Consider the following 13,287-nt stretch of genomic DNA (forward strand, 5'->3'; position numbering starts at 1 on the left):
CTGTAACGCCGTAGCTGGTGTCATTTGTCATTATAGCTGCCATACGATTTATAACTAAAAGAAACAACCCCCCCCTGACCCAAAGTTTTACAGCCGTCCAACAACCACTGTCATCAGGCCCATTTAACGAAACGGTTCCACGCGAAGGCCCGGCGAACGCACCGTACCGTCTCGCGGGCTACCGTCAGCCTCTGGGTAAACACCCCGATTGGAAAGTAAACACACGGCGGCCTGTCTCGCTCTGAAGACGCCCCGACCGCTGTTTGCGGAGTCAAGTGAACAGCCGACACACCGGTGCGTTTGAACTTTGTCATTTATGCCTCCTACAAAAGTACACCGTTCAGGCAGTCATACAGTGGATTTAGACATCTCTACACAGCCAATAATAAAAGTCATCTTTTCATAGCACAATTAGAAGATTCTTTTCTCTGGGGTTCTATATGATACACTGTACAATATTTCTTTAAAAAAAACAAAAAAAAACAAATATATCTAACTTCCCTTTATTGCTGGATTTGCTTTGTTTATTTACTTCGGCACAGTTTGGTTTTGTTTTTTTGTTTTTTCGTCCTTGTGATGATCTTTCCAAGACTACAGATGTGTCACCTCGTCACCCGTAACCTCATATAAAAAAATACTTTACATTTTCTCATTGAAAACACGCGGGCGGTGCCGCGATTAAAAATTCTGAAGTGATAAATCTCTATGTATCAAAATAGAACTTCTTTCTGTGTACAGAAGTGTCCGGCCGAGTGAAGTGGACGCGTCGTAATAAATAGACTTTTTTTTTTTCGGGGTTACATCCCTGACCCTTGACCTCAGAGGAAGGCCAGCAGCAGCAGCAGCGCCAGCGCGGACGCCGGGCCGGGACGGAGGGCTCCGCTGCCGCCGCTCTCCCGCGCCCGGCCCTCCGGCCTCCTGGCCGCGTCCTCGTCGTCGTCCCAGTCCGCCCAGCCGCCGCCGGCGCCGCCGCTGCCCTCGTCGTCCACGTCGTCGTCGTCGTCCGGCGGCGGCGCGCCGAAGCACAGGTTCCGCATGCTGACCTTGACGAACTCGCAGATGGCGCGCTCGGCCCCGTCGCACACGCACGTGTCCAGGCGCTGCGCGACGGGGATCCGGCGCATCTGCGCGATGACGTCCCGGCACGCGTGGGTGCAGCTGGCGCCGCTGAACAGCTTCCCGCAGTGGTCCAGGTAGTCGGTCATGGCGTGGCGGCACTGCGGGTCCCTCTCGCACTGGCGCCGGGCCTCGGTGCAGCCCATGTTGGTGGTGCGCGGCAGGCACGGCTCGATGGCCCGCTTGGTCTCCAGGCACCGGGCGTCGGAGGCGCAGCTGCAGTCCTCCAGGGCCGGCCCGTTCTGGGTGGCGTTGAGCTGCACCAGGGACGAGATGCAGTGGCTGGGGCACTTCTTGCGGTGCCCGTTGAGGATGGACGAGCAGGCGCCCAGGTACTGCTCGTAGGCGTACTTGCAGCGCTCCTCGCCGTGGCAGTTCATGATGGCGTGCCAGCAGATGAGCCGGCGGCCGTGCGCGGGGGAGGCTGCGGACCAGCAGCCCAGGAGGAGGAGCGCGCAGCCGAGCGGCCACAGCAGCCCGCGGGCGCCGGGGGCGGCCATCGGCGTCGCTGCGGAGGTGGGTGGCGGGTCAAGTCCGTCTGACACATGCGGGGCTCGTCCGCATCCTGCCCGGGGGAGGCGCGCTCCGGTGGCCGGATCCTTGTGCTCCGGCGCGGCGAGGAACTTTTTTTTTTTTTTGTCTCGTTCGTTCGGCGGTCCGGCGGTAGTTCGCGGCGCGGGCGCGTCACTGCATCACTCTCCCGGCCCGAATCCGCGTCGTCCCGCGGCCCCCTGCGTCGAAAACGTCGAAGGGCGGAAAACAACAAAGTTCGGACGCGGAGCGAAACAACGGCGACTGGCCCCGCGCTGGCGCCGCCTGGTCTGGCTATATATATACCCCCGCCCCCTGCTCGGCGCGTACCCTGCGCGCCTCCTCATTGGACGAGCCGCAGGGCGGGGGGCGGGGCCAACTGAGAGCACGGCCGGGAAGAGTGCAGCGAGTGAATTTTGCCGATGATACAACTAATACAGCTGATCCAGCTGCAGTCATGTTCATCATATTCTTATTAATTATACATGCCACCGCAAAAGGGGAACATACAGGTCATGTTTGTCCCATGTGCAGCTGTAATAAATGTGTCTGTGTTTATATATATGTGTATGTGTGTGTGGAAATTATATTTGCTGCTCTGCAAAACGAATAATTTATTTTATGAACAGAAATACATTTTAAAATACACACAAAACTGAGATGTTAGCATGAATTAATAACAGTGCTAATACCATTATCAATAATAATAACTATTGTTATATAATAAGTGTATGCTAATAAATTCTGCATTCTGTCTAGTACCTTTGTGTATACTGTATTTAATATATATATATATATTTATGATACCTTACACAGGAAATCACTTTTCAAAATCTAAGCTCAGTAGCCAGCAGCACCACAGAGCGAGACGGCACCAAAACCAGACGCCCCCGACCATCCATTCAAATTTTTGACCATGAGCATGTAAATAGATATCGTACAAGTTCACACCTGAGTGCGAGGAGGCTGCGGTTGCTCGTGCTTGTGATAGGAGGTTGTGCGCCATAGAAATGGGGTTTTGTGTTTCACGCCGCACCATCAGGAATGTATACCTTCTGGCCAGAAGACAATGCAGGCAGCGTCGGTTACGGATGGCCAGAGAGCTGACACTGTTGTGCCGACTCCGAGATGGATCCAGTTCCACATGATGAATGCAGGCAACTCTACACCTCTGCAGCACTGAAGGGTTCCCTCCTTCCAAAAGAATCTTGTTCTTATTTATTCATTTACGTCGAGAATACACGTGTCCTGGTGGCCTATTTATATCGGAATTTTCTCACCTAGATAAAATCAAACTGGGAAAAGGTAAAAAATACGTAAAATAAGCAGATAGGTTTCCTTGCCAGAAACCAGATGTGCTTAATAAGAAAGCTGTGTGTCATTACTCTGACGGAGCCATTAAATGCATTCATTCTGTGCTGGCATAATTAAGGGACAAATGCAATGAATCACATACATAAAAAAAAACGAAGAAAAAAGGATGTTCTGCTGACTAAACCTTTCTTGTCATGATAGATTCTGAAAATAGGCTATGAGAAGTGGTGTCCCCCTTTTATCAATATATTTCTTCTTTTTTTTCTCTCTCCTGTCACCAAAGGATGTGTTTATTTTGTGCCCTTTGTTACTTTGATGTGTCCAGAAGTGACCGGTCATTGTCTCGTTGACTGTGGGCGCATGAACTGAAGCCTTTTTTGATGCCATTGAACAGTGTACAAAGGAATTCAGAGGCCTGAAGTCAGTGGGCCATTGAGGGCTGATGTGCCCTAAGGCCAGTGGGATCAACAGTAGAAGGGCAGAAGGATCTATTGCTATTTGTTACAGAAATCTTAAGCTGTGCACTCTCGTGTATTTATTACATGCCTGCATCCAGTTATTTAATATTTGAAAAGTCAAAAAGTCTTGAGATAATTGTTGGGTCATGTGCAAAAACATTCTCCCATGGTTCATGCAGCTGCCCTCAGTCCAGCTCCCAGTGTTCCACCTGTTCCTTCAACCGGGGTATCAAATCAAGGAGGTCAAAGGGCACAGGAACCCTCAACTTCCCCCGAAACGTTGAAACGTTCTTGAAACATGCATAGCAGTAGAAGAAACAGGTCCAGGATAGAACTTCACAGCTGGTTATGTTCTCCCACTGCAAATGACCAGACCGTAGAAACAGGTAGACCCCTTTTAAACTCTGAAGCCCCTGGACGCTAAGGCCACGGCCGTAAGAATCCCCCGACTTCTCAGACTGTTTATCCAGGCCCGAGGGCCCGGCATACCGCTGCAGACCACAGAGTCGCGGGAGCACATATGGACAGGCCAATAAAGACCTATACCATCTCAAACACATGACCCTAATCCGGCAAACATGCAGCGGAGCAAGGGAAGAATTTAACAGCGCACGACACAACAAAGCTGCGCCGTAAAATCAGCTTCACCGCAAGCATGCAGGCGCTGCAGGTCTGCTGCGAGCCACGTCAACCCCACTCGTGGGCTTTTCTTCTCGGGAACATTGGTGCTTTCGCATCATACTCGGCATGTTTTTAATGTATGCATAATTTTGAGATGAAAACGAGGAAAGAATAATTTACTTTCGATACTGAGTAATAAATAATGCAATATTATTAAAGCAAATAGTAAGTTATAGTAAAAAGTAACTGCTATCCACGAGAATAAAAAAAGTGACTTAGAGCTCGTTTGATCCAGCCGTGGCGGCGAAATGAAAGAAATACTTTCCATCAAGTATTTCTTCAGCCAAACGCTCCTTTGGAAACCTGATCAATTTGTTATTAGCGGTCGAATGTACATTTATACTTTGTCCTCAGGAAAAAATTAAACATAGTTATATTACACACCGTTGTAGTTTATTGTAATGAAATGCATATTGTGTTTAGAATCAGGGTGGTAGAAGCATAGTGGGCCCATGAACCAGAATGCCCAGGTTCAAGACCCAGGTTCAAATCCCACTGTCCCTGAGCAAGTCGCTCTGGATAAGGGCGTCTGATAAATGCTGTAAATGTAAATCACATGTATGCACAGAATACCCACCAAATAGGTGAAAATCTGTAAAGATGGTAGGTTTACTATATTGACAGCTTGCTACCTGCATAAAAACAGCATGAACTTCTATTTCTACAGCGTGATCTTGCCGTTCTGGACACCGCGACACTTAAAATAAATGCACCTCTAAATACAACAGTCTCCTATCAGTCGTATCTCAGCTTCTACAGAGGCCACGATGAGGCCAGCGCTGGGCAGGAATTCTGTAACTGTGCTGGCATTCCAAGCCCCTCGGACCCAGAGCGTCCAGTCCATGCAGCTGGCGGCTGTCCAGGTCCACAGGACCAATTAGAGAGTTTAGGGCCAAAGAAAACATGGCAGACCCCGACCCGGCTACCATTTCACAGCCGCCGTTGTTCTGCCAGCCGTGGAGATGTCAGAGTGCGGGGCCGGCCACGTGAAACCCCGGGCACGATCGGCATATTTGGCATGCTCCTGAAAGCCGCCGGTGTTATGAGGCCACTTCGCATGAGCATAAACTGTGTATTTAAAAAGCCGTCATTGTGGGACTAACACTGGCCGGCCTGCAGGCTGTTAGAATAACTGAGTGACACAATGGTTTCTTTTCTAAATAAACAGATGTGGGTTGGTTGTTAAACGCTGAGGCTTTCGGGTGTTTTTTTCTTTTTTCTTCCCTCCCTTCCTCCGGTCCCATCTGCGAACGCTTTCTCTCCCTCCCTCTCCCTGGACTGAGAACCGAGGGCCTTTTGGCAGAGCAGCTGGTGAGGACGGACTGGCCTCCCCTCCAGACGCTGGAGCGAGATGATATCTGCCATCTACTCCGGCCCCTTAATTGCTCGTCATTCCGAAATCCTGGAGGAGCGCAGCCACCCCCCCCATCATCCCAACATCTGACCCCAGTGTGTCTTACGCAGAGGAAGTGGCATCAAGGTCGCTTTAGCACCAGATTACAAGAGGGTTGACTCCCCATTATGGCCAGGAGTGCTGCAAAGGGAGTCTTGCAGAGGGGAAAAAAAGACCTGTTTGGAGTTGTTTGTAACGTAACAAAATTAAACCTCCGAAATTTCCGGAATTATAAACCGCATCATGTTGCAACAGATTTGATTAATCGCGTTTGCGATACAGATGTAGATGACACATGAACAGTTTTCCCATATGCCCTTCCCCAGGACTCACAAGGGTGCAAAATATATATTTACACAGTGCGATTTGGAATTGCATCTTCTGACACATTTATGGTCAGTTTAAGCCTAGTCCTAAAATAAAGCACTTTGAGTGAATTTCTCTTTCAGTCTAGGAACAGGCTAAATCCACAAACATCCCTATGATTAGTTGCAACTAGTTCCCCATTCATATATTTTGTTCATGCCGGGATTCGAACCGACAACCTTCACCTCCAACCGTCCACCTCCCGCTAGGACAACCACGGCCCTGTCGACAAGACGCTGGTTCAACATTAATCATTAGTGCTTTACTGAGTAGCAAATTAAGCTTATCAAGCTAACGCACTAGACTCAATTCTCAAGACACTTTATTGTCACTGAACAGTTGGACGATGACATTTGTAAGCAAATCCACAAAGTGACAGTGCAAGATATGAAAAACACAATACAGGAATACAAGTACAGACAGTATAAAACAGTCCAGGAGACATGGCATTACAAAGGCATTATAAATATAACAAAATATACTGCATATTCTTTAAATGGGGTGTAGGCTTATGGTCAGTGAAAATGAGTGAAACTATGGCACATTCGCCAAGACATTGCAAGACATGGTCTTAGACAGTGGCAGCAGTGGGGTCCTTTGCACACCCACCGCCTGACCCAGCCTGAGTCGCTACAACGACACGTCCTGCTGAAATGGAACGAAGTTTGAACTGACTACAAAGCTAACAAATCGCTACAGGATGGGTGGGTGGTGTTGGTGGGAAGGGAGGATGGGGAGGGGGCTGTGGTCGAGCCACAAGCACCCAGATCTAGTCTGATCTTTAATTTCAGTTTCCCTACACGACCCCTTTATTGTGGCTGAAGTCGGAGGGGTAAAGCCTGTTTTCCAGTTCGCCGGTTGAGTGTAATCTGTCTGAAAAGAGACCTCTCCGGCATGATGGATTGCGATGCATTGAGTCATAAATCAGAATTGAGCTGGACGTTTATGTCAGCCAGTGCAACGTACAGTGGACAGGCGGCTCTGTGTGCCAGACACAACAGTCTGGTTTCAGCAGCTCTAGAAAACGGCGTCATTAGTTCACTCGTCTCATTTCCCAGCAGGCCCGAGGGTTAGGAAATCTCTGTTGTTGTGGGAGTCTTCAATATTTGCCTAGATGGCCAGCACACCCACAGCATTTATCACAACATTATCCCGCTTGCGTTGAGTCTCTGGCTGCTTTTTACAGTCTGCGAAACGTCACGCCTAATCCCAAAACCTTTCCTGTCATAGATAAGGGCTTCGCTCAAACGATAAATATGAAATGTTTACTGAAGGTTATGATTGATGCTACATACTTGTATGTTGAAAGACTTCCAATGGAACGACCAATGTTCTAAACGCACGCTGGGAAAACAAAAAAATAAGGATAGTCATGCATTTGTAGGGTGGTAGTAGCCTAGTGGGTAACACACTCGCCTATGAACCAGAAGACCCAGGTTCAAATCCCACTTACTACCATTGTGTCCCTGAGCAAGACACTTAACCCTAAGTTGCTCCAGGGGGACTGTCCCTGTAACTACTGATTGTAAGTCGCTCTGGATAAGAGCGTCTGATAAATGCCATAAATGTAAAATGTAATGTAAAATGTAAATTTGCATTTACATTTACGGCATTTATCCAATGCCCTTATCCAGAGCGACTTACAATCAGTAGTTACAGGGACAGTCCCCCTGGAGCAACTTAGGGTTAAGTGTCTTGCTCAGGGACACAATGGTAGTAAGTGGGGTTTGAACCTGGGTCTTCTGGTTCACAGGCGAGTGTGTTACCCACAAGGCTACTACCACCGATTTCTGTAGTTTCTGTGTAAAACAGGATTAAGATTATAAATTCTTGACAATTAATTATGAGCAGTGCCTCAGGGAATATGAGCAACTTGGTATAAAGGCTCTTTATTACAGCCCCTGGGACATTTGACATGTAAAATATTGTTGAGGGTTGGACTTTCTTAAAAGCCATTGTTTTTCTTGTGGTTCCTCTGAGGCCGCTGTCTGTGGTTTGCAGTGGACAGAAAATAACCCCGGCCCTGGTACCAGTTACAAAAGTGTGTTTGTTTAGCCTCACATGTTAAGTCGGGCCAATCCGTGATGGTGCATATGCTGTGCAGTATGGGTAATCGCACGGTGACGTCAGCCGCGGGACCTTGCTGGCCTGGTGCTGTCTTTAATTAGTGTAATCCATGCCCTACAGACTCAAACGCAGCAAAATCGAAAACGGGCCACAGTCTCATTTCCATTACAGAAGTGCACAAAACTAACTCATTTGTGAAATGTCGTTAAACACAAGTGACATTATGTGACAAAAAAAAAGTGTCCAGTTGTGGGACTCACTCACAGAACTGGGGGTGGGCTCCAGCCCTCTGCAGGGTGCATTTGGCCTAACCACCATTATTTCTATTAGAAAGTGAAGCAGGCCTGTGGATGCCCCTTAAATGGGAGGGACTGTCTCACAACATTGGTTTCAGGAGTGCGGGACGACCCACTCAACTTTGGATATATCTCTGCGACTCAGCAACCATGCAGACATGCAGCACCATGTTTTTCACAGTATTGTGTGACAGTTTTTCTACAGTTTTCTGATTTAAATGAAATACCATAATATGAATAATATAGGATGTTATGTATTTTCTAGACACAATTACAAGTCGTGCATGTTGAAGCTTAATGGTACACTGAAAAAAGTGAACACTGCCTACATTTTTTTGCATTGCCATAATGGGAATAAAGCAAACAATCCTGCTAACATTTGTAGAAAAGTAAAACAACTTACTAAGAAGCATAAATTAGACAGCTTACTTTAAAATCTTTGATGTTACAGATTACTTAATTTTTTTACATTTAGCCAGTGTGACTACTTAAATTCCCTAGCCACTAATATGATAAGAAATTCTATCAGACAGCTGATGCCCACTGAGTGTGCTCAGTGGGCATCTCAAACGTAGGTGTAGGTTAGGTTGGAAAACTTAAGTTGAGAACTTAAAAAATGCTTTCAGAATGAACTCAGTATCAGAATCGTGCTTTATGTGGACCAGTAAAACACAAAATGTGTTTTCCCTGCCACCATCACTGCCCAGCTGTCCTGCACAGGGGGTTCGTCATTCCCCCATTACGGGCTCTATGGCGGTATTTTGCAATAACACCCCCCGTCGGTGTCCGGTTTCAGTGCACAATGCCACGCTCATAACTCCTGAGTCCCCCAGATGTCTTCAGACATATTAATCATCGCTCGCCATGAAGGTCAGAGCGCCGTAATCCGTCAGGGGAGGTGCAGTAGACATGGCGGTGTTTACCTCTCTGCCTGCTCCCAGTTCAGAGGCGGGTTACTGCACATCCGTCACGATTTATGTGCACGGGCTGTTTTTCTTTCTTCCTGGGGTAAAGCACGGAACTGTTGGATTTTTTTCTCCACCAGGTTACTTCCAACTTGATTCAGCGTTTGGGGGCCCAGCTTGGACCTCAGACATTTTACCAACAGGACCGACCATCTACCCGAAAAATGCATCTGATTCTCTTTGCAAGCAGAGCTCCACACCAACAGAAAGGCTGGGAGGGTAATTAGTTCCTCCTCCCCAAGACATAGGTAACTTGCGATATAGATACCTAGGTCCCATGTATTAGTCAAAAGCATATATCATTAATTGCACCAGACAAGTCAATATTGCATTCTATTTAGTTCTGTCAGAACTTGTATTTTTGGTTGCACCTTGGTCTTGGAGGAATGTTTGGAAAGTCTGTACTGTGTAGATGGATGAAATGAAAACGAAAGCCACCGACTTGGCTTGACTTGACACACGGATCCAGGTTAATTCCGGCCAGACGGCCGATGGAAGGACGCAGCGATGTGTGTTCAGCAGAGACTCTCATATCGGCAGAATGTCTGGTATGTGCGCCGTACAGGAAATTACCTCCACAGGAAATTAGCAGCATAATAATGTAAACAGCCCAGCGATGTCATTCTGGCATCCGCCCACCCTGCGCTCTGTCATGTTTCGGTATCGCGCACACTTACAATCTTGAGCCCGTTGACGGTAATAAAAGCTCATTGTGCAGCTGATCCAGCCGGCAGCGCAGGATTCAAAAGCTTGAATGGCAACGGGATGCTATACAAAAAAAAAAAATCAATGAATACTTTCATTTTCAGCTCTAAAGGATTAAAAGTGGGATTTGTTGAAGGGGAGGGTTAAAGGCCAAACAGCAGCATCCTAGGTTTCTCCCGATAAGTCAGGTCCTGCTCCGCACTGTCCAAACAGCGCGCCCCGTCACTCTGTAAAACCGAAGGCTGGAGGCTGGAAAGGAGGTTTGGAAAATAAACCTGACACGTTTACGCAAACCCTGGGTCCGAAATAGACGGTGACTGTTATAGAATAGTCGGCAGCCGTTTTACTGCTCTCTGTTTATGGTGTTCCTGACCAGGTAAATAACAGGAGGAGATTAACGTCCCCCCTGGCTTTTCTCAGATGCAGAAACGGGTGACAGCTGCCCTTAGACGGCCATTCATGAGCAAATTCGCACAAAATGATGCCAACGCGAACATTTTCCACCACTGCGGTGATGGCCGTCTGCTGAAGGCAAGTAGCAACACAGCAGACTCCACAGACGGTCGGGTTCAGGCAAAACACCTGGTCGTCTACAATTTATGTTCTCTGTGGTGCAGTACCATAAAGTAAGAAGTCAGACCATTTTCACCATTTCCTTATTCATACAAGTGCTGAATTTAATTTTCAGAAATGGTTTTTGCGGATAGTCAGAAAGTTTGGAATAAAACGTTGACAATCTGCATGTTGGTGCTGAATGTGCGTATGACATTAACTGACATACCTCGTGTAGGAGATGGACGCTGTGCGTATTGTGGACTTGTGGCATGTTGACAGGAGAGAGTTAATAAAATTGTGCAGAACTAGCTGTTAATTATGCCTACAACCTCCTCCCCTTGTAAACGTATAGCAACATATTTACATATGGCTTGGCTGTTTCCATGGAGACCAATAAATGAAAAATGTGAATTGAATTTCACACAAATTTCTTAATCACGAGTGGTTAAATTTCTAAAAAGAATTGTCCATCAGAACATTGTCTACAGCAGTATATAAGCATTCTAGAAGTCATTTGTTCTCCTGCCATTGGTAAAATTTGTGTGAATAAATGGCTTATATCACATTAATTAGATCAACTTTTATAGAGGATGATGACCTAAGAACCTGAGAGCTTTGCCGTGTTTCCTCTTCCAAGTGTGGTTAATAAGAACCTCACCGATGGAGGGTTTCTGGACACTTCAGTAACTCTGCAGTGACCTGAAGAGTCGAGGATGTGCTCCTCTGAGGGTCGAGAGTTCCTCTTCAGCTCTCCCGCCTTGTTTCGCCTCAGACTCGGGCTGCTCTATGCGGGACACGCAGAAGAATGTTTACTCTGGGCTCTTCCCGTATACAGGCTGCTTAAATTGCATCCAAAATGATCGCTGTGTGTCTCCGGGCAACGATTCCAACTGGCTGGATTGGCCCCCTCTTCGATACGATCACCTAATGGCTTCACTCAGCTGGGTGTGGTTTGTGTGCCCCTTATGCTGACATTTATTTATTGATTTATTTATTTCTCTCTCTTGACCTAAAAATGTGCTTGTGACCCTGGCCTGGTAGAGGAGGTGAGGTGGAAAGTAGCGCTTTACGAGTGCAGCCATGTTATTTCAGAGCGCTGCTCCATCCTTGGCCTCCCGGCCCTCTGCTCCCTGCAGGAATGTTCTGGAGGCATTCGCTGCAGCCCGTCGGAGATTTTACAGCCCCTGTGTGCCGCCCGCCTCACGGGCCTGACCGACACTAACGATCCCATCACTCTGACAGCACAATACACGCCGTGACACGTGCCAAAAACACACCCGTTACAGAGATTTCGTCAGGTTTCAGGAGGCCAGGGAAGCACCGGTGTAATTCCCTTTACTGACAGGGAGCTGTCCAAACTTTTAATTCAACTTTGAGGTGGTGGGTCTTTAAAAAGTTAGTCACGGTCATGTCAATGCTTGAATATTGAATCCAGGTTTTGGTCACCTTACTTCAATTAGAAGGGATTCAGATCTCCGCTCCTGAACTTGGAGGCATGACTTATGAGCAGAGGTCAGCACAGCTAAATTTATTTAACCTTGAGCCAAGCAGATTAATGGCTCATTAATGTGATTTCTGCCACCTTATTAGATCGCTACTCTGCTTGTTACTCAGTTGTCATCTTTTCTCTGGGACAGCCCTAAATTGTTCAATGAATACCAGACACCAGGAGTGACACAATCCAGATGCGCAAGATGAAAACCGAGCTTGTTGGTCTTCATCTCGCTTGTAAAATAATCTGGCAGCAGTCTTCTGGAAGAGTGAATCTCTCTATCTATTTCATTCATTTCATCTATTTCAACTAGATACTAATTTCATATCTATCTAAGCCCAGAACTGACCAACACTAAAACCGCAATGGAGCACTTTAGAATTTATTTTAATGCAAATGTTTGCAAATGTTTATGACCTTAGACAGTAGATATGGTCAGTGGAATGTCTGACTGAGTAACTGTGGAGTCCCCGAGGACGTGGTGAGATCCAGGCACCAGACAGGGACCCCTGTTGCCCCGGATTCTCCATCTGGAGTCTGGTTGTCTGTTGAGGGGCTTCAGAGGCTTCAGCAAACAGACACTGGGCACACTCATGCCGTCCCCAAACAGAACCACCGAAACAGCCCGGCCTGGCAGAGTCGCTCCCGTCCTGTCTGGAATAACACTGGAACAATCTGAGCATTCTTCTCCAGCCCACCGTCAGTCATAGCTCACTGTCACCCGTCCGCTGGAAATGGAGATAGATGGGAATACCAGTGGCGCGTCTGATCTGTCAGCATTGGGAAGCTGAATCGAGACCCTGTGTGCTTCTCCACCCCAGCCGCGTTGCGTACATCCATTGATCGCGAAGTCATACTCTGTCCATCTGTCTGGGCTTGTGGCCAGCGTACGTCAGGCAACCAGTTAAAATCAATATCGGTCCTCGGTGCCCCGTCTGGCGCTCCAGCTCACTGCTCAAATAGCAAATGTAAAAAATAAATAGAACATTGGGGGCATCCTTTGTTTAGATACTTGAGTTTAAAAATATAGTATTGTCTGTATAAAATAAGATACTTGCCAGTGGTTGGACATTTGTTGGACAAAAATGTTCCAATATTTTCAGAGGCACTGATATATGTCAAGCAAGCAAACTGCAGCAACAAATTGTTGCAAACGTTCAAGGTTGAATTAAGTCAGTCTACACAAAATTATTTTTAATGTAATCTGTGCAAGTTACATATATGACATTTCATTTTTGTTGCTAATGAAATATCATTGGACCATTATCTGCATCCACTTGGCTAGGTGAGAGTGGCACAACCATCTGAAGCCCTGAACCCATCGCAAAAAAAAACAAAACAAAAAAAA

General features: G+C 47.1%; 1 protein-coding gene across 1 annotated transcript; it reads right to left on the reverse strand.

Annotated features, from left to right (window-relative positions):
• Positions 1–295: 295 nt before the first annotated feature.
• gas1a (growth arrest-specific 1a) lies at positions 296–1,935 on the reverse strand. Its single transcript, XM_028995796.1, has one exon. The coding sequence runs from the start codon at positions 1,614–1,616 to the stop codon at positions 819–821; it is 798 nt and encodes a 265-aa protein (XP_028851629.1). The 5' UTR covers positions 1,617–1,935; the 3' UTR covers positions 296–818.
• Between the last annotated feature and the right edge of the window lie 11,352 nt (positions 1,936–13,287).

This window comes from Denticeps clupeoides, chromosome 11 (genome assembly GCF_900700375.1).
Source record: "Denticeps clupeoides chromosome 11, fDenClu1.1, whole genome shotgun sequence".
Lineage (NCBI taxonomy): Eukaryota > Metazoa > Chordata > Actinopteri > Clupeiformes > Denticipitidae > Denticeps > Denticeps clupeoides.

Excerpts from the sequence above, each read along its gene's own strand:
- gas1a (XM_028995796.1), bottom strand. The coding sequence starts at position 1,616 with ATGGCCGCCCCCGGCGCCCGCGGGCTGCTGTGGCCGCTCGGCTGCGCG.